This window comes from Gopherus flavomarginatus (genome assembly GCF_025201925.1).
Source record: "Gopherus flavomarginatus isolate rGopFla2 chromosome 13 unlocalized genomic scaffold, rGopFla2.mat.asm SUPER_13_unloc_6, whole genome shotgun sequence".
In the NCBI taxonomy this organism is placed as follows: domain Eukaryota; kingdom Metazoa; phylum Chordata; order Testudines; family Testudinidae; genus Gopherus; species Gopherus flavomarginatus.
Genome location: NW_026114614.1, coordinates 551958 through 571044, shown reverse-complemented (window position 1 = coordinate 571044; position 19087 = coordinate 551958). Strand labels below are relative to the sequence as shown.

The following is a 19087-nucleotide window of genomic DNA, read 5'->3' as shown; positions in this document are numbered from 1 at the left end:
GGGGGAATAACGACTGCAGCACTGGTGATGCAGCACTGCTCCACCAGTGTGGCCACCAAAAGCACTGTTATTGGCCTCCAGAGGTATTCAGAGGTATCCCAGAATGCCTGCTCAGCCAATCTGCTCATCAGTTCGAACTCTACTGCCCTGGCCTCAGGTGACCCGCTCTTTAAATTCCCCAGGAATTTTAAAAATCCCCTTCCTGTTTGCTCAGCCAAGTGTGCAGTGCAATCAGTGAATCTTTCCAGGTGACCATGCCTCCACACGCCAAACGAGCCCCAGCATGGAGCAATGGCGAGTTGCTGGACCTCATCAGTGCTTGGGGGGAGGAAGCTGTGCAGTCACAACTGCGCTCCAGCCATAGGAATTACGATATCTATGGGCAGATATCAAGGGCCATGCTGGAAAGGGGCCATGACCAGGACACGGTGCAGTGCAGGGTTAAAGTGAAGGAGCTGCGGAGTGCCTATTGCAAAGCCCGCGAGGGAAACCACCTCTCCGGTGCTGCCCCCACGACCTGCCATTTCTACAAGGAGCTGGACGCAATACTTGGAGGTGACCCCACCGCCAATCCGAGGACCACGATGGACACTTCAGAGCAAAGGGGGGAGGCGGAGGCGGAGGGGGGAAGGAAACCAAGAGTGAGGGTACTGGGGTGGGGGGAGACACCCCAGAGTCCCAGGAGGCATGCAGCCAGGAGGTCTTCTCAAGCCAGGAGGAAGGCAGCCAGTCGCAGCAACCAGTACTTGGTGAAGGACAAGCAGAGGAGCGGGTTCCCAGTAAGCGGCTTTTATTTTCAGGATGGAAATGTTTCGGGAGAGGAGGAAGGGTTAGAGCTGCATGCATGCATGCCTAGATGTAGAATAGCCCATTGATGTGGTCTATCACGTTGCGGTAATCGGCCTCAGTAATCTCTTCAAAAGTTTCAGCCAGAGCGTGGGCAATGGGCTTGCGCAAGTTTACAGGGAGAGCCACTGTGGTCCTTGTCCCAGTAAGGCTAACACGTCCGTGCCACTGTACCGCGAGGGGTAGGGGGACCATTGCTTCACACAGGCAAGCTGCATAGGGACCAGGGCAGAATCCGCATTGTTGTAGAAGACCTTCCCGCTCTTCCCAGGTGACCCACAGCAGCGAGATATCTTCCAGGATTAACTCCTGTGGAAAATGTTGGGAGAGTGTTCAGTATAGGTGCCCCCTGCAGCTGTTTGCTTTCTCCAATGCACAGAAACCCCTGCACAGCCCTGAAGCAATCATTCCCCCTTCCCAGGTGACCCGCAGCAGCGAGATATCTTCCAGGATTAACTCCTGTGGATAATGTTGGGATAGTGTTAAGTGTAGGTGCACCCTGCAGCTGTTTGCTTTCTCCAGTGCACAGAAACCCCTGCACAGCCCTGAAGCAATCAGTCCCCCTTACTCACCATTTCGGGGCTCCTGTGGGTTATGTGCGCTCTCTTTGATATGGGAAAATTATGCTAAAGTGAAGACTATAAACTCCTTCACTGTATGGGAATAACTATCTGAGATATAAACAATGCTGCCTCTGTTAACTGTTGCCTTTTTTGCCTTTCCTCAAGCGACCTTGATTTCTCAGCTGCCCGTGTTATCAACAGCTCAAAGACTCCAAAACCTGTGGAAGAAGCTGCTAAAAAGCAAAGATGACTTGCTGCAAGCAGTTATGGATCACTCTGCCAGAGAGAATAAAAAACTGCAGGACTGGAGGGAGAGGGAAAGGGAAAGCAGGATCCGCCAGAGAAATGCAGCAGCCAGGAAGAAAAGCACAAAGCAGCTGATAAGCATTCTGGCGTGCCAAGTGGACTCTATCCAGGCACTCGCAGCCATGCAGGCAGAGCACTACCGCGCCGACCCCCCCATCCCAAAGCTCTTTCCCTTGTGCCCCAGTGTCAGCTCCAAACCCCCTTCCCCAGCATCCAGGTTCTTACCTCCACCAGCTGCCTCCAACACCTGTACGTTCAGCAACCAGCCCTGAGAACTACGACCCTTACCCTCTGCACTCAACCCCCATCACCATGCAGTATAAGCATCCTGAAGTGCAGCAGTCACTGCACAGCACTCCAGACAGGACATATTCAAACCTGTGACTGTACAGTTCCCCACCAAACCCCCCTGTCCTTTCAGGTTCCCAAAATGTTGTGTGTCTGTCAATAAAGTTATTTTCTTTTCAATAAATGAATTCTTGGCTTTGAAAACAGTCTTTATTATTGCAGAAAGTCAAAGATACCTAAGCCCAGGAAAGAAACAGGCACTACAAATCAGCTTAGGAAAAACAGATTCCTACTAACATTGTAACCACTGCACTTCACTCCCGTGCAAGGCATCAAACATTACTGTTGGTTTTCAGCCTCAAATTCCTCCCTCAAGGCATCCCTAATCCTTGAAGCCCTGTGTTGGGCCTCTCTAGTAGCCCTGCTCTCTGGCTGAGGAAATTCAGCCTCTAGGCATTGAACCTCGGAGGTCCATGCCTGACTGAATGTTTCACCCTTCCCTTCACAAATATTATGGAGGGTACAGCACGCGGATATAACCGCAGGGATGCTGCTTTCCCCCAGGTCTAGCTTCCCCCATACAGAGATCACCAGCGCTCTTTTAAACAGCCAAAAGCACACTCCACAGTCATTCGGCACCGGCTCAGCCTGTAGTTGAACCAGTCCTCGCTCCTGTCAAGCTTTCCTGTATACAGTTTCATGAGCCAAGGCATTAACGGGTAAGCAGGGTCTCCAAGGATCACAATGGGCATTTCAACATCCCCTACTGTGATCTTCCGGTCTGGGGAAAAAGTCCCTGCCTGCATCTTCCAGAACAGGCCAGTGTTCCGAAAGATGGGTGCATCATGCACCTTTCCAGGCCAGCCTGTGTTAATGTCAATGAAATGCCCACAGTGATCCACAAGCGCCTGGAGAATCATAGAGAAATATCCCTTCCGATTAATGTACTCGGATGCTAGGTGGGGTGGTGCCAGAATAGGAATATGCGTCCCATTTATCGCCCCTCCACAATTAGGGAAACCTATTTGTGCAAAGCCATCTACAATGTCCTGCACGTTCCCCAGAGTCACGGTTCTTCTTAGCAGGATGCGATTAATGGCCCTGCAAACTTGCATCAAAACGATCCCAATGGTTGACTTTCCCACTCCAAACTGGTTCCCGACCAATCGGTAGCTGTCTGGAGTTGCCAGCTTCCAGACTGCAATAGCCACCCGCTTCTCCACTGGCAGGGAAGCTCTCAATCTCATGTCCTTGCGCCGCAGGGTGGGGGCGAGCTCCTCACACAGTTCCATGAAAGTGGCTTTTCTCATCCGAAAGTTCTGCAGCCACTGCTCGTCATCCCAGACTTTCATGATGATGTGATCCCACCACTTAGTGCTTGTTTCCCGAGCCCAAAAGTGGCGTTCCACGGTGCTGATCATTTCCGTGAATGCCACAAGCAATGTCGTGTTGTATGCGTCAGGCGACTCGCTATCATCATTGGACTCCTCATCACTTTGGAGCTCAAGGAATAGCTCAACTGCCAAACATGATGTGCTGGCGAGACTCGTTAGCATATTCCTCAGCAGTTTGGGCTCCATTTGCCACAGAAATTGCGCTGCACAGAAACCGTTGGGAGAGTCACAAAGGCGCCAAATGTGCACAGAAAAACAGGGACTGCTGGGATGTGAAGCGAGGCATCATGGGGCATTGGGACAGGAAGCAGAATGACCCGCATCCTTCCATCCCCTTCCCACAACCCACGGCTCCAAAATGGGGTGAGATGCTCTATGGAATAGCTGCCCATAATGCACCATTCCCAACACCGCTGCAAATGTGGTCACGCTGCAGTGCTGGTAGCTGTCAATGCGGCCACACTGCAGTGCTTTCCCTACACAGCTGTACAAAGACAGCTGTAACTCCCAGCGCTGCACACCTGCAAGTGTAGCCAACCCCTGACAGGAGAAGCGATCCTGCAGCACTGTAAATGTAGACAAGCCCTGAGGGGGGTTGTAGTTTCTCCTTCATATGGCACTGGAGCCTGAAACAGTTGCCAGTGGGAGGCATCCCCCAGTCGGATTCGTGCTGCAGTTCAGAATCATCACAGGCCTTTGCTAGCTTCAGGGCTTGTGACTGAGGGTATGGCTACGCGGCACCACTTTGAAGTGTGAGTGTGGTTGGAGCGCTGCACGTAAAAAACATCCTCTACGGGAGTAGCTTGCAGCGCTTGGAGCAGCGCTCCCAGTGCTGCGGCACTGATTACACTGAGGCTTTGCAGCGCTGTATCTTGCAGAGCTCACGGGGGTGTTTTTTCACACCTCTCTGAAGGATCAAATTAACTGCCCTCCCCCTTCCCCCCCCCGGAATTTCCTGGCGGCCCAGAGACAGTTCAACTCCCCCCCCCGCATCCCACTGACCTTTCCCTCCCTCCCAGCTTCTGCCCCCCGCCCAACACCCCCTCCTCCCAAAGGGACCCCCCCATTCTAGCGGGCTGGGGAGGATCCTGCTGCAGCTCCACTGAGGCACAGGTGGCTCCGAGGCTTCTCCGAGGCTCCCCGGGGCAGAGTCACTTTCCCACTCTCCCCCTGGGCTCCCTCACTCCCTAGGGGCTCCGGGCCGGGGCTGGGGCGGGCAGAGCCCGGGGCTGCACAGGGGGTGGGGCCCAGCTGGAGGAAACCCCCCCCCGGCCGGGCCCCCCCGCACAGATCCCGCCCCCCAGGGGAGCAGCAACGACTCAGCCCATTCCCGTCTCACGTGGAGGCGGCAGCACCAGCTTTGTTCTACCGCCCACAGCTGGGCTCGCACGAAGGCCCCAGGGCAGGCCGGGAGATGTAGTTCCTGACTCTCCTGGGAGCGGAAGTGACGTCATCGAGGGAGGCGGAGCCAGGCTGCGAAGACGCATTGGGCGGTGTGGCTTTTCCTGGCTCGCGCGGGGCCGTTGGAGACTCTCCCGGGGCCGGAGAAGGGTTTGTGCCGTTTGAGCTCTGGGCATGCTCAGATCGCGGCGGGAGAGCCCTTCATTAACCCCTGCGTGCCTGGCCTGGGCTCCGCCTCCACTGCGGAGCTGCAGCCTCCACGACCTGGAACGAGCCCCAGGGGCGGGGCTGGGGCGCGACGGTGACTCTGCCCCAGTGTCCAGGGGTGACGTGGCATTTCGCAGAGCTGGGATTTGCTCCCTGGGGGGCCGAGAGGGCAGCGCCCGTGGGGGGGGCTCGGAGCTGTTGTCCCCGCAGGAGCCCAGCGCCCCCCGGCCTGGCCAGACTCTGCCCTCGGGCCCCACGGGGGGTGCCGGGGGGAGGGGCCCAGCCCCACTGGGGTCCCTGCTTAGGGCAGGGCAGGTGCTGCCGGGGGTGTGAGACCGGGCTGGGAAAGGGGTTGGTGGAAAATGTCTGTGCAGTCCGGACATGGCCCGGGGGGGGGGGGGGGGAGAAGAGCAGGTGACCCCCGAGGAGCAGAGAGAGAAAGGGGTGGGGCTGAGATCACCTTGGATTTACCACTGCCCCCTCCCATGGGGACACTCCCTCCTCTCCCGTCCTGCCCCCTTTCTCCCTGGAGAGCAACGAGCAACACTCATGGTGACCCCCCCTTTCCCTCAAATCCCTGAGAAGTTTCCTGTTCCCCTCCCCTGATTGTGCTCCATTTTCTCTGCACTTTGCCAATGGCCAGTTCAAATCTCAGGTTTGGGGTGTTTCCCCCCCATTTTCACCTGCAGTGATTTGTCCTTGTGTAGGTGGGAAATCGTTCCCCCGAGTGATTTCTGAACTGGGCAGAGGGTTAATGGGCAGCGGCTGGGGGAGCCCTGAGACAGGGACACCTCTGGGCTTGGGGGGGGGCCCTCTCTGCTGGCAACAGGGCATGGAAGGGCCAGGAAGGGGAGGGAGGAGCAAGTGTCCCCCATAGAGAGGGTCCAGCCCCAGGCTGCTACCAATAGCACATTCCTACACCAGAGCCGGGGGTGAGGGAGGCTTTCTCCAGCTGAGACATATCTCCTGGGCAGCCCTGGTCTCTGCCCGCACCAGCCCCCCGGGCTGGAGCCCCCTGGTGAGTGAGAGACCCTGGTGGGGGGGAGGAAGCCCTAGGCCCTGGCAGGAAAGTGACTCTCTCCCCTCAGATCTTATTGTTTTTCTCTCATGTTATCAAATACGTGATATTTGATATAGTCATATAAAATACCCTAAACATTTGTCCCGCTTGTCTCTAGTTGTCCATTTCTAATTGAATATGCCTTGAGATTTTCTCATGTCTCTCTAATTATAAAATACTGAAAAAATCTCCGATTTATACCTTTTTTCAGATTCTTGAATATGAATATAAAATGTTTGCAAATGTTGCCCATTTTCTCTTTATTCATTTATCAGATATTCATGTGAAACACTCAAATTTTACCTCCTCTCAACAACTGATATAAAATCCCTCTGATTTTCCACTTTTCTCTCTATAATTTGCATAATGGATCCAAAATCCCTCAGATTTCCACCCTTTCACTTTCATTTCTGAACACTGATCTCAGATCTCAGGTTTTCCCTCTTTCTGTGTCATTATCAAATGTCAATTAAAAATCCTCTTGAGTTTTGGGCTCTTTCCCATGGTTTCTAAATCCTAACAACTTGTTTCTTGAGGGCAGAGCTGAAAGTAAGCCAGTACGGAACACATCGACTTCCATGGCAGCGATTGAAAGATAAACACCAAGGAGGTGTCGGGGCTGGTCCGAGAGGCGCTGATACCGCACCGCCTGGTCCTACTCGAGCTGCTTCGCTGCCTTGGCTGCTGGCCCAGATGAACCAACTGGGCCTGTCCAAGCAGATCACTCCCAGCTGCTTCCGAGCCCTGGCCAAGCGCTGCCTGGAAATGTCCCGTCAGCCCAAGCTGGAGCCCCCTGGCCCTACTTCTGCTCAGCAATATCCTGTTGTTACCACTCTTCAGCCCGGCCCGGCCACCCTGGATTTCTTCTACCCACAGCTGCAGCTGGGGGTGACTGTGCCGGTGCTGGTGACCCAGATCTCCGACCCGCACCACATCTATTGCCAGCTGCAGAGCCTTTCCCAGGAGATCCAGCACCTCTCGGACTCCTTGCACCAGATGTATGAGACGGCGGCCAGGCAGGAGCAGGATCCGCTCCCCAAGCTGGGCTCCCCTTGCGCCGCATGCAGCATAGTGGTACCGCACGCTGTTGCTGGAGATCTTCCCCGAGGAGCAGAGTCGGCTGATGGCCCATGTGATCTGCGTGGACCACGGCAGGAAGGAATTCGTCACCAGGGCTAACCTCTGCTGCCTGCCCGTGGAGTGTTTCTGCATGCCAGTAGTGACCTACCCTTGCGCCCTGCAGGGCATCTCGGACGGGGGCTGCGGCTGGTCCCACTCCCAGCTCAGCGGGCTCAAGGCTCTGCTGCTGGGCAAGGCGGTGAGCGCCCGCATCGAAGCCTACAATCCCTTCGAGCACCTCTACTACGTGAACCTGTATGGGGAGAACGGCCTCAACCTGAACTGCCTCTACGGGGTGCAGACCCACTGTCTGGCCCACAGCCTGCTGCAGGGCAGCCAGGGAGCGCAGGAGCAGCCGGAAGAGGAGGATGCCGCCCCTCCTAAGGAGCCGGGGCCGCTGCCGGACACACTCCCTGCAACTGCGGCTCCGAGGGACCCGGCTACTGCCCACCTGCCAGGCGTGCGGGTGAAGGGGGGAGTGTTCTTCCATGCATGGGTGTCCTTCATCAGAGACCCGTCCGAGTTCTGGCTGCGGCTGAAGGAGAATGCCTACTATCCGGCCGTTATCACCAGTGTGCTGGGGCTCGGGGTGGAGGTGCACCTGGTGGATAGAGGCAACAGGGAGATCTTGAATTCGGATGAGATGAAGGAGCTGCTACCTCAGTTCAGGGAGCTGCCTGCTGTAGCTCTGAAGTGCTGTTTAGCAGATGTCTGTCCTCTGGGAGAGACATGGAGTAAAGAGGCTGTGGCTCACTTTAAAAGGACAGTGCAGAGCAAAGAGCTGGTGATCCGGGTGTTGGGTATGCAGGGTGACAAGCATGTGATTGAAGTTCTTGATCAGTCTCAAACAGGGGAGAAAAATATAAGCAAAATTTTGTCCCAAGGAGACTATGCAAAATTCCAAGGGGCTGATATTCCAGAGACTCTTCAGAAGTTATCTGCTCAGTCTCTGAGGCAGGATCCCAAAGAACATGCTGGCAAGGGGGAGCTAGTGAGTTCAACATCAAGGAAGAGTGGAGTGCAAACCAAAACAGTAAGAGACAATATAGCACTGAATCCCTCTATGCCTTTGACAGTCAAAGACCAGCCTACTGCAGAAACTTGCCATTTATCAAGTGACTCAGTTCCTGATGAAAAAAAAATTAAGGGAAACCTAAATCTGCCCTCCTCTCTTATACAATACAACTTGGAAATAAAACCAGGATCTCCTTATGAAGGTCAGCTGGAAGTTGGTAGTACAGTTCAGGTGGTAATATCGTATGCTGAAAGTCCTGGCTACTTTTGGTGTCAGTTGAGTAGAAACAATCAAGAACTTAAGTCATTAATGGCTGAAATTCAGGATTATTGCAAGACGTCAGCACAGCCACATCATTGGGCAAGTCAAGTGTGTTTAGCCAAGTATTCAGAGGACGAGAAATGGTACAGAGCTTTGATTATTTCTGTAGAGAATCTCCGCTCAATTAATGCAAACTTTCTGAAATTAAAGGCTCAGGCTTTCAGATGCAACCTTTACAATTTAATCCAACCAAATGGTCAGGATCCTTTTGTTTAGGATGAAAAAGCAATCCTAGCTTTTCAGGAGTTTGTTGATCTCAGGGCAGATCATTTGGAACTGAAGTGTACAATATTTGCTCTGGCTGCCATAAACAATAAAGAGCTGTTTAATGTTGTGGATTTAATTACGCCTTTTCAGAGTGTGTGCCATTTTTTAATAGAGAAAGGGTTGGCCAGACCTGTACCACCTCAAAAACCTCTGGTATCCTCCTTTCAGCTACACTCTTACTATTATTCTCCGCATGACATCAAAATTGGAAGTGAAGAAGAGATTTATGTAACACATGTTGACAATCCATTGAAATTTTACTGCCAACTTGCCAGAAGTGCAAATGTCCTAGAACAGCTCACAGATAACATTGGTCGACTAGGAAAAGTACTGCACAGTTTAAAAATGTCACAAAACCCTGGAAACCTATATCTTGCAAGGTATACTGACAATCACTGGTACAGAGGAGCAGTTTTGAAAACCAAGCCTAATAAAGAAGTCTTCTTTGTAGATTTTGGGAATACACAGGTGGTAAAGAAAGAAGACTTGATTCCTATACCCAATGATGCATATGATATCTTGCTTTTGCCAATACAAGCCATAAAATGTTCACTATCTGATATCTCTAATGTACCAAAAGAAGCTACCACATGGTTTGAAACCACTGTCTTGGATAAGCCTTTAAAGATGACAGTGGTAGCAAAAGAATCTGATGGAAAGCTGATAGTTGAACTATATGATGGCAATATTCAAATTAATGCAAAAATGAAAGAGGATTTAAGCTTAGCAAGAAATAGAGAGTCTAACAAATATGTAGAAAATGAAACTCTACACTCTAAAAACATTAATGCCAAAGAAGAGAGGAATGAAAACATGAAGTCATCAGCAACATACATGAGAGAGTCCGAGACTAAAACTTGGAGATCTGAAATCCAAGGAGAAGAGTGCAATACCAAGACCACTTTTGTATGTAAGGATGTAAAACACTTCCAACCTGCTGCAAAAAGAGAGTTGTCAAACAAGTTTCTAGGATCTGTGGAAAGATTTAACAGTAATAACGTTTTTCCATCAGCAAGTACTTCCTTAGTAGGTAAAGAAGTAGGTGAAAATAAATCTTTTCCCTTTATAAAGAAAGAGATAAAATCTGATACTGTTAAACCTGATGCTGTTAAAACTAGAAATCAAGGAGAAAATAGTACACTTTTTCCACTTAAAAGCATATGTGACTTGCCTCCAAGGAACTTAGTGCCTGGTCTGAAAACTTCAGTATACATTTCTCATGTAAATAACCCTTCAGATTTTTATATTCAATTAGCAAGTGATGAGCCTCAACTTAACAATATTTCAGAAGGATTAAACAATGAAACAGGAACAGAGGGTCTCGGTCAACAACAGGTACAAGTAGGAGACTTAATTTGTGCTGTTTTTTCAGAAGACGGCTTGTGGTATCGAGCTGTGGTAAAAGAGAAACTATCTGATGAACAGATAAGTGTACAATATATAGATTATGGCAACACTTTCGTAGTTAATATTTGTGAAACAAGTAGGCTGCTTGAAAAATATTCATCAGTTCCAATGATGAGTATTCATTCCTCATTGTCTGGAGTTCAGTCTAAACAGTTTACAAATTGGACAGAGGAAGCAGTGAGTTATTTTTCAGAAAGAACAAGTGAAGTTCAACTAAACTGTGAATTTGTAGAGAAACTCAAAGACAGATGGGAAATTGTTCTCTATGACGAGAAAGGTATGATAGCAGTGGATTTGATTGATGAAACCTTTGGAGTGAGAGAAGAATCTCAGTCAACAGATGCACTTGACAGAAGAGAGAGTGGTGCTGATGTGTCAAATCAGTGTGAACCTCTGCCTTTTGATGAGAACAATAAAGCTTCTAGTATAACTGACACTAAATCACTCTTCTGGAAGACTCCAGAGGTAGCTCAGACTGTAGAAACCTATGTTACTGTTGTAAAGGGCCCAGAATACTTTTGGTGTCAGATGGCTGACCCTTAAATTATAAACTACTTAGAAAAAAAACTCCAGGAAACTGGAGAACTTGAAGTAAGCAGTGTGGATGAGTTCAGATGTAGTATTAGAAGTGGTGATATTTTCATAGCAAAGTATAGTGAAGATGGAAAATTTTACAGAGCAAAAGTTAGCAGCATAAAAGATAACAACCTAACTGTCAGACATGTGGATTATGGATCTGAGGAACTTGTTGGCAGAGAGATGATTAGACAAATTCCTGATCAGTTGCTTACAATACCTATACAAGCTTTTCCATGCTGTCTATCTGGATTTAATTCCCCAGAGGGTTCATGGAGTAATGAAGCAGAAGACAAGTTCTATGACATGACTGCAGACTATTTACTAGCGGTCACAGTAATGGAAATACAAAAGGATAACTCTTCTGAAATTCCCTTATCTGTTGTTAAAGTGGAATGTAATGAAAAAAACATCAATGAAGAGATGAAATGTTTTTGGAAATATAACACTGACACAGGGCCACCCAGAGCATGCCTGCGGGAGGTCCACAGGAGCCGCGGGACCGGCAAGCAGCAAGGCGCCCCCCGTGCAGTGAAATTCTAGAGCCAGCCCTGTTTGGCGGCGGGGGGCCCTTCCGTTCCGGGACCCACCGCCGAAGTGCCCCGAAGACCCGTGGCGGGGGCCCTCCGCCAGCGAATTAACACCGAAGTGGGACCCGCCACCAAAGTGCAACGCGCTCTTCAGTGGTAATTCAGTGGCGGGGGACCCCTGCCGTGGGTCTTCGGGGCACTTCAGTGGCGGGTCCCGGAATGGAAGGGCCCCCCACTGCTGAATTACCGCCAAAGACCGGGTTGCACTTCAGCGGCAGGTCCCGCTTCGGCGGTAATTCGCTGGCGGGGGGTCCTTCCCCCCGGAGCAGAAGGACCCCCCGCCGGCAAAGACCAGGAGCGGAAGAAGCTCTGGGGCCCGGCCCCGCAAGAGTTTTCCGGGCCCCCTGGAGCAAGTGAGGGACCCCGCTCCAGGGGCCCCAAAAAACTCTCATGGGCGCCCCTGCAGAGCCTGGGGCCTGGGGCAAATTGCCCCTCTTGCGCCCCCCCCCCCGGGCGGCCCTGCACTGACATGACTTTGGCAAACAATCAGAACGATTTCAGTGAAAGAAATGAGGGTCCAGGGACAGATAATACAGATGCTGTTTGCCTTGAAAAAGCTGTGACTTCTACTGGAGATGCCAAGCAGGAAAATAGTGCTCTGCAGGATGCTTTACTTTGTGCGGAACCATTCCACCTGACAGACAAGGGATGTCAAAATACTGCAGAAATTGAAGAAAAAGTGATTCTCAAAACTGCTAATGAGCATCAGACCAATTTTGAAATACTTCATAAAGCAGAGACTCCTTTGTTTTGCTATCACTCTCTTTTTTCCATAAAGATATATGTAGAACCAAAAACATCTGAACCACAGCTTCTTGCCAGTAGTGAAACAAAGGACTTAGATCTTGAACTCAAAGCAGAGATGTTAGAATTATCACTTGAAGTACAGTCTTTCCTGGGTGAAGAAAGAAAAGAGCTGTTGGAACTTCCATCAGCTGAGGTGCAGCCTTCCCTGGATGAGAATGTGAAGCTGTTGGAAATGAAGCAGTTACAAATGCACTCTGTACTTGATGAACTAAAAAAGCTCTTACTGGAACTAGAGTCACTCGAAGGGCACCCTTCCTTGGTGACAAAACAAAAGAAGAGGTACTGGAACTGGAGTCACTAGAAATGCAGACCTCCTTGACTGATGAAACAAAGGAAAAAATGTCAGAACTGGAATCACTTCAAGTACAGCTTTTGGATGATGAAACGAGGGAGCTAATGAACCTGAAATCACTTGAAGTGTCACCTTCATTTAGTAATAGAGAGAAGTGGTTGGAAATGGAGTCATCACTTGAAATACAGCCTGTATGCGGTGATGAAAGAGGGGAACTGTTTGAACTGATACCATGTGAGGTACAGATTTCCTTGGGAGAAGAAACAAAGGAGAGAGTGGATTGGGACTTGGACTTGCTTGAAGTTCATCAAGTGAAAGCTGCACCAACTGAGTTGGAAGTGGAGTCTTCTCTAGTAAAAACTTTACATAGTAATGAAGCCAGGAAGGAGCTGGAACCAGAGATGCACAAACCAGAGATGCACAAAGTCCAGTCTTTGCTTGGTTCGGAAAGAAAAGAGGTATTGGAACTGGTGCCATCGGAAGTGCAGGCTTCTCTTGATGATGAAACAAGGAAGGACCCGTTAGAATTGGAACCATCTAATTTAGAGCTTTCTGTAGATAGTGCAGATCAGCTTTCATTCGCCAAAACCGACTTAAAAAAGCAGGTGTCTACTTGCCCTGTAGAGCTGTATGGTGTAGGAAAAGCTGATAGCAGAGGTGAAAAATGTAAGAAATGGCTAACTTTGCAAGAGAAGAGTTGTGCGGAACAGATGAAACCAGACTTGCATGAATTGTTCGGAGAGTATAAAACTACTCTTGTCATTGGGGAGTCCTTGAGGCATAAACCATCAGATGAAGAAGAAATTGAAATAAGAGAAAAGCAGGATGCAACTTTAGCTGGTCATGGTGCAGGTATGTACCTTTAATTATTTTAAAGAACCATAGACTCAAACTGTACAGCACAGTAACAGTTTGTTTAAAAAAATCAGTTGCACATGCAAAATTTAGCTTAATTTTCTATATAATTATTTGACTTTGGGTGTGTTTTGGAAAAGAAATTAATTGTAATGTTAAGTCTATATTTTAAGATTAGGTGGGGGGAGGGGATTGGGAAATGAGGACTGTGAACAGAGTGTTGTGGTCCATGAGACACTCTTGATTTAGATTTGTTCCACCCTTAAAACCTCTTAAATTCCTGGCTTTTAGTAATGAGTTAGCACTGCAAATGTCTCCTGTAAAATTCATCCATTACTAACTCTGACAAATAGGAGTAGTTTCTTACCTGCAAACAGAGACAGAAAAGGCAGCAGGCGGACAGGCAGCTAAATACGTTGACAGTTTTTAATCAAGTCTAAAACTATTACAGCAAATTTTGGTGACATTTCAAATCTTGTAGAGCAAAGTGAGCATGCCTGTAATCTAGAGGGATTTGCTGTTGGCTCCAATTGTGTGGTGTGGTCATGTCTGAAGTGGTATAAGACTCATATTTTGGAGATATCTGATGAAGGCACCAAGGTAAGTAGGACTTCAAAGCTCCCTCCATGTGTAGAAAAGATTCCATGTATATTAGAATTGCTTTGGTTGCTCCACGTACATCCCATATTCTCCAGACTCAGATTACTAGAGGGGTTCCAGTTACAGAGATTAAAACAGCTACAGTAGAACCTCAGAGTTACGAACACCAATGTTAGGAACTGATCAGTCAGCCACACACCTCTTTTGGCACTGGAAATACACAATCAGGCTGCAGCAGAGACCAAAACGAAAAAACCATAGCAAATACAGAGCAGTACCGGGTTAAACGCAAACTACTAAAAAATAAAGGGAAAGCAACATTTTTCCTCTGCATAGAAAAGCTTCAAAGCTGTATTAAGTCAATGTTCAGTTGTAAACGTTTGAAAGAACCATAACGTTTTTTTCAGAGTTACAAACACAAACGACCTCCATTCTCAGCGTAACTGAGGTTTTACTGTAGTTAGCATTGCTTGCTGCTTCTGGATTTCTAGAATACATAGTTGCAGTTGCCTCTTGTATTGGGAGATTGACTTAATGGAAATTCACTTGGTAAGTGGATGCCAGGAGGTGCCAGTGTAAAGGTTTTCAAGAACTTTCTATTAAATCTTTGTTTCCTAGTTTGATTTTTGAATGGTTTTGAAAAGTAGCTGCAGATGTCTGATTATACACTTTAGATGAATAAATGTCTAAACCAGAAACCGAACACTATATACTCTTTTCTCCCTTTCATTTTACAAGGATTGTCTACTTAGTGTTTTACATGATATGATATGACAGTTGTGGACTTTTTTCCATTAATGTGTTCTGTTGTGTTCTATGTATTCTGTATAACGGGTAATGCCTGCTAGACTAAGGTTAATGTCTTATCTGTGCAGGATTTGAATCTCTCTGCTGGCCATGAGGAGATAGTGAATCCTGAGAATGTTTGGAATGGCATTCCTGAAGTGACTAAGAGTCCATATGAGGTACAGTGTTATAGCTCTTGGTAAATATTTGGGGAAACCTAGTGGAGATAAAATATCGAGTGTCTGGAATTGAGAGTTGTAATCTTTGTGTGACCATGAGGGATGACACCCACACCCATCCAACCTTAATCTGGAAAATCTGAATGTTAAAGTTCATCAAACTGCCTGATACACTGTAGCATCTACGTGACCTCTGTGGCCCTCCTTTTTGAAAACCTGAAGAGTGGAGTATAACTGGCTAGCCCTCAGCTAGTTATTTTGATTAGGAACATTGTTTTGGGTTGTGTGAAATCCAGTTCCAGAAAACAGGTAATATTGAAAGTGAATAAACACAGTCTTAGGCAGAAGAAATATCAGCAAGTGCAGAAACTGCTTATTGCTGTCAGACTTGGCAGTTTTGAGTAATGCTATTGGTGCATCAGTTCTTACAATATAGTGCTAACAAAGAACTTAAAGAAACATTGCACAAGGAACAATGTGAAATATTTCATAACTATTTAGTAATAGAAATGATCTTAAAGAGGTCTTGCATTTGTATTTTGCTTTGAGGACAGTGCTGTTATGGCATTACGTCCAGGAACCTAATCTTGAATTATGCCAGAGTCATTTGTCACAGATGCTGATTATTATGAAGACGGTGGTGGAATCAATTTTCTTCTTCTTCATTCCTGCAATAGAAGCCTGGCTTGAAGAAATAAGATGGACACAAAGCCAATTCTAGTGGGTTGAGATAGGAAAATAATTTTCATACCTCAGCATGAGTGAATACCTGAATGTTAATGTAAAAATGAGTCTACTTTTAAATCAGATGCAGATACAAGAAGTCTTTCAGCAGTTGTGCTTTTGTCCCTTTCAACAGAACCTGTGTTTTTTGTTTTTGTTTTAGGCAGATAGCTTGCACTCCTTATCAGCGGAGGGCTCAGAGTTGAAAGGTAGAACTTCAATTTTACTTTCTAAACTCCTGCCATATGAAGAGTTCATTGTTAGTTGGATGTTAAGTACCTGTCTTTTGATTCAAAAGGCTAAAAGCATGATATTCTAGTATATTATAAACAGAATAATTTCCAGCTGTGAAGTGCAACTGGACTAACCGGTAACAATAGAATAATTTTTTGGGTTCTTCACTAGCAGGTACAGCGCAGGCAGTAACAGTGCAAGACTCTCCATATTGCCTTGTCTGGAAGGACTATCCCTAAGGGGAAATAATAGTTCTGTTTTCATGCCTGGTCAAATCCTTGGCCTTTCTGCTGAGTTGTACCAGTTGTGACTTATCTCTTCAGTACTTTTCCACTTGGAGAGTTGAACTGTGATCACCAAGTCAGGTCTTGTAGGCCCCCAAATCTTTGTAAAGTGGTAGTGACTGTCACATGAAAGTCTTTGTATCCATTACTGATCACCTGAGGCATGTGGTCTCTTTGTAGCTGTTCTCTTATTTTTGTTCGTTCTTACAAAAAAAAGTACAAGAAAATTTATGTTCTGTTTTTTCTCTGAGATGATGGGGTTTAACTTGCCAACCTGTAGACTGATACTAGAAATTAAAAGTTTAGCTGGTGATACTTTCTTCCTGCCTTTTTAAAGTGCCTGAAAAAGCTATTAGCTAATCTGCTTTTCGCATTTGAGTCAAAAGTAATAGACCTTCCTACAAGCAGCACCGGTTTACTTAAGTTTGTCTGGTTTATTGCCAGGATTCTTTTTTTCAGTACTGTAATGTACACATAGAGGATGGCAACCTACTACTGCTATCAGGCACTCCATTAGTTCAAGTGACAGAGATCTGTGGTGGATTGAAAGGTTCCAACACTGCTTATTGACACCTAGATGGATTACATGCCATGTGAAGGCATTTCTGCTTTTTTTTTTTTAGTTTGTTTTCTGAAAACCCAAGAAATTACACATACAACTACATTGAAAAAATTATTGAGGCTGCAGTGTCAAGCCCCCAAAAGTGAGGAAATGCCACGATTAAGGTGCAACCTTAATTTGGCCCCCTTGTGCATATGCATTCTGACAGTCTTTAATTACATGATCACAAATTATTTTTTCCACAGGTCCTTTGCCTCATTCAGTGTACAGGATGGTGTTGCTCTGGGGATGAATTAGGATTGTGTAGTAAAGGAGACTGTTGTCTGTAAGGTCCTGCATTATTTCTTGCAGAAGTTGAAAGGTGTGTAGTGAGAAGCATTGCAGGAAGAGAAAGTGGGTCTGGTGATCGAGGGAAGTGAATGCTACCCTAAAGAACCGGATTCTATCTTTGCCTGTGCCATAGATTTCCTATGTGATGCTGGGATTACACTGGGATGCTCTTAAACCAAACTTTCTGCAGGCAGTCACTAATTGTGGTCCTCATTTTCTGGGTGCCCAAACTGAGGCCCTGGTTTCTCATGTGTTGATTTCAGTAGGAGATGTGAATGCTCAATAGGAGCTATGCTTTCAACTTGTAGAGTGCTATATAATGATAAGTATTCTGAAAAATCAGAACCTAGGTGGCTGAGGGCACCCAAAGCTAGCTAATACCTTTGACCTTATTCTCTGTCTCAACTCCCCATGTGTAAAATGGGGATATTACCACCTCCCCGAGAGTGCCATAGATGAATTAATAATCCTGTCTTCAGAGCAGGTATGAATAGTGTGCATTATATTAGGATAAAATAAAATATTGAATATCCGATCTTTGAGCACCATCCATCCTGTGCATAGAAAGAAGCAAAGGTCCTGTTATCATGTAATTAGATGGTTAGAATGCATATGCACAAGGCGTGCACAGGTAACCATCATGCTGGCATTTGCTGACTTTTGAGTGCTTGACTTTGTAACTGTAATATTCTATTAATCATTTTTCTGTGTTTACAAAAAAATTGTGTGTGTGCATATGAGAGAGCAAGCAAGCTCTCATCAAGATATCTTAGAGTCAGATGTGTATATGTCTGCAAATGGCGGCCGATTCCCTTTCACTCAGTCCTGTTAATGACTGTTTTAACTTCAAAAAACCTTCAGATACAAACTGATCTATCCGCAGAGTGTCACAGTATCTGAATGTCTGCTACAAACTGTACATGTTACCAGAATCAACGTTTTATCAATAAAACACTATCTTAAACTACATTTTAAAAGATCCACTATGACTATCATGTTCCACCTGCAGGTGGAATGGATTAGCTCTTAAACTGAACAATACCACACAAAAATGGAGACTGTCTTGCAAACATTGCACACTTGCATCCAGCTGAATCACTTCACCTTTGACTAAAGTTCCAGCTGCCTTAGTTAATAATTATTCATTGTACACAGTAGTCTTTTGAATGTGTAATCGTTGGGGTAAACTTAGTACAGGACCATGAACTAGACAAAGTTGGTCTGAAATTGTACTACAGTCTTTCAGACTACCAAAAAACGTACAGGTCACACTCTTTCGTGACTGTTACTGCGTAAGTATATTTTTGGATCTTCATGGTGCTATTCTTACATCTGTCTTTCTTTTTCTTCTTTTCCTAGAAAAAAGGGCTAGTTGTGGCTCTGATGTAATGGTCCATATATGTAATTGATCCATATATGTTGTCCAGCAGTCCTGAAAATGCCACTGAGCAAGGCTTCTAGTTCACAAGCATCACGTGTTGGAGAAGAAAAGTCTTATGAACATGACTTTCCTGAGATTACGGAGTTGTACATTGTAGAAGTATTTTGAACATGGTTTTCAAGCAGCTGACCAAATAATGTCTAACTAGTATGCCATATTTCTATAATAGCACTTCACACTTGTATAAGACAACAAAATGCCTACATGGAATCTGTAGATGTTTTCATAGTGCTGGCATCTAGCTTCTTAAAATTGTGCTGCCTTCATTTAAGTGAGTATTTGGGCAGACCTTGACCAGTGGAGTTTCTGGTATTGAATATTTTAGTCTGTTGCACCAATAGTTGCAATAACTAGATTGTTAAACTTTTTGCATATGTAGATTGCTTAAGCTCTTTATTTCTATTGGAACTATAGTTGATTTAAATTTTTGTGTTTACTTAAATGAAGCTTATTCAGATGTATACAAATGGCTGTACATTATGCAACCCTGCTTTCTGATGAACACTGAGATTTCTTTGTTAGAAAAGCTCTCGTAAAAAAAATTAGAGGATATTTTGCACCAGTTGCTTTGAATGTTTTGTCCTCCTTTATGGTAAGTAATATTTACTTCAGTTTGAACTCTGCATTTATACAA

At 46.5% G+C, this 19087-nt stretch overlaps 2 protein-coding genes across 2 annotated transcripts in view; both read left to right on the top strand.

The window, feature by feature from the left end:
• The first annotated feature begins 584 nt into the window (after positions 1 to 584).
• Positions 585 to 18473, top strand: LOC127041864 (tudor domain-containing protein 6-like). The gene is given in 11 exon segments (XM_050935656.1): positions 585 to 641; positions 6661 to 6735; positions 6738 to 7135; positions 7137 to 11216; positions 11823 to 12418; positions 12421 to 13311; positions 13796 to 13914; positions 14790 to 14879; positions 15766 to 15811; positions 18372 to 18418; positions 18420 to 18473. Coding segments are annotated over 11 exon segments (6453 nt in total).
• Positions 4813 to 19087, top strand: part of LOC127041863 (zinc finger protein 707-like) — a 168240-nt gene continuing 153965 nt past the window's right edge. Inside the window, exon 1 of the mRNA XM_050935655.1 lies at positions 4813 to 4948. The gene's annotated coding sequence lies outside the window, so the exon portion shown is untranslated. The remainder of the gene's footprint in view (positions 4949 to 19087) is intronic.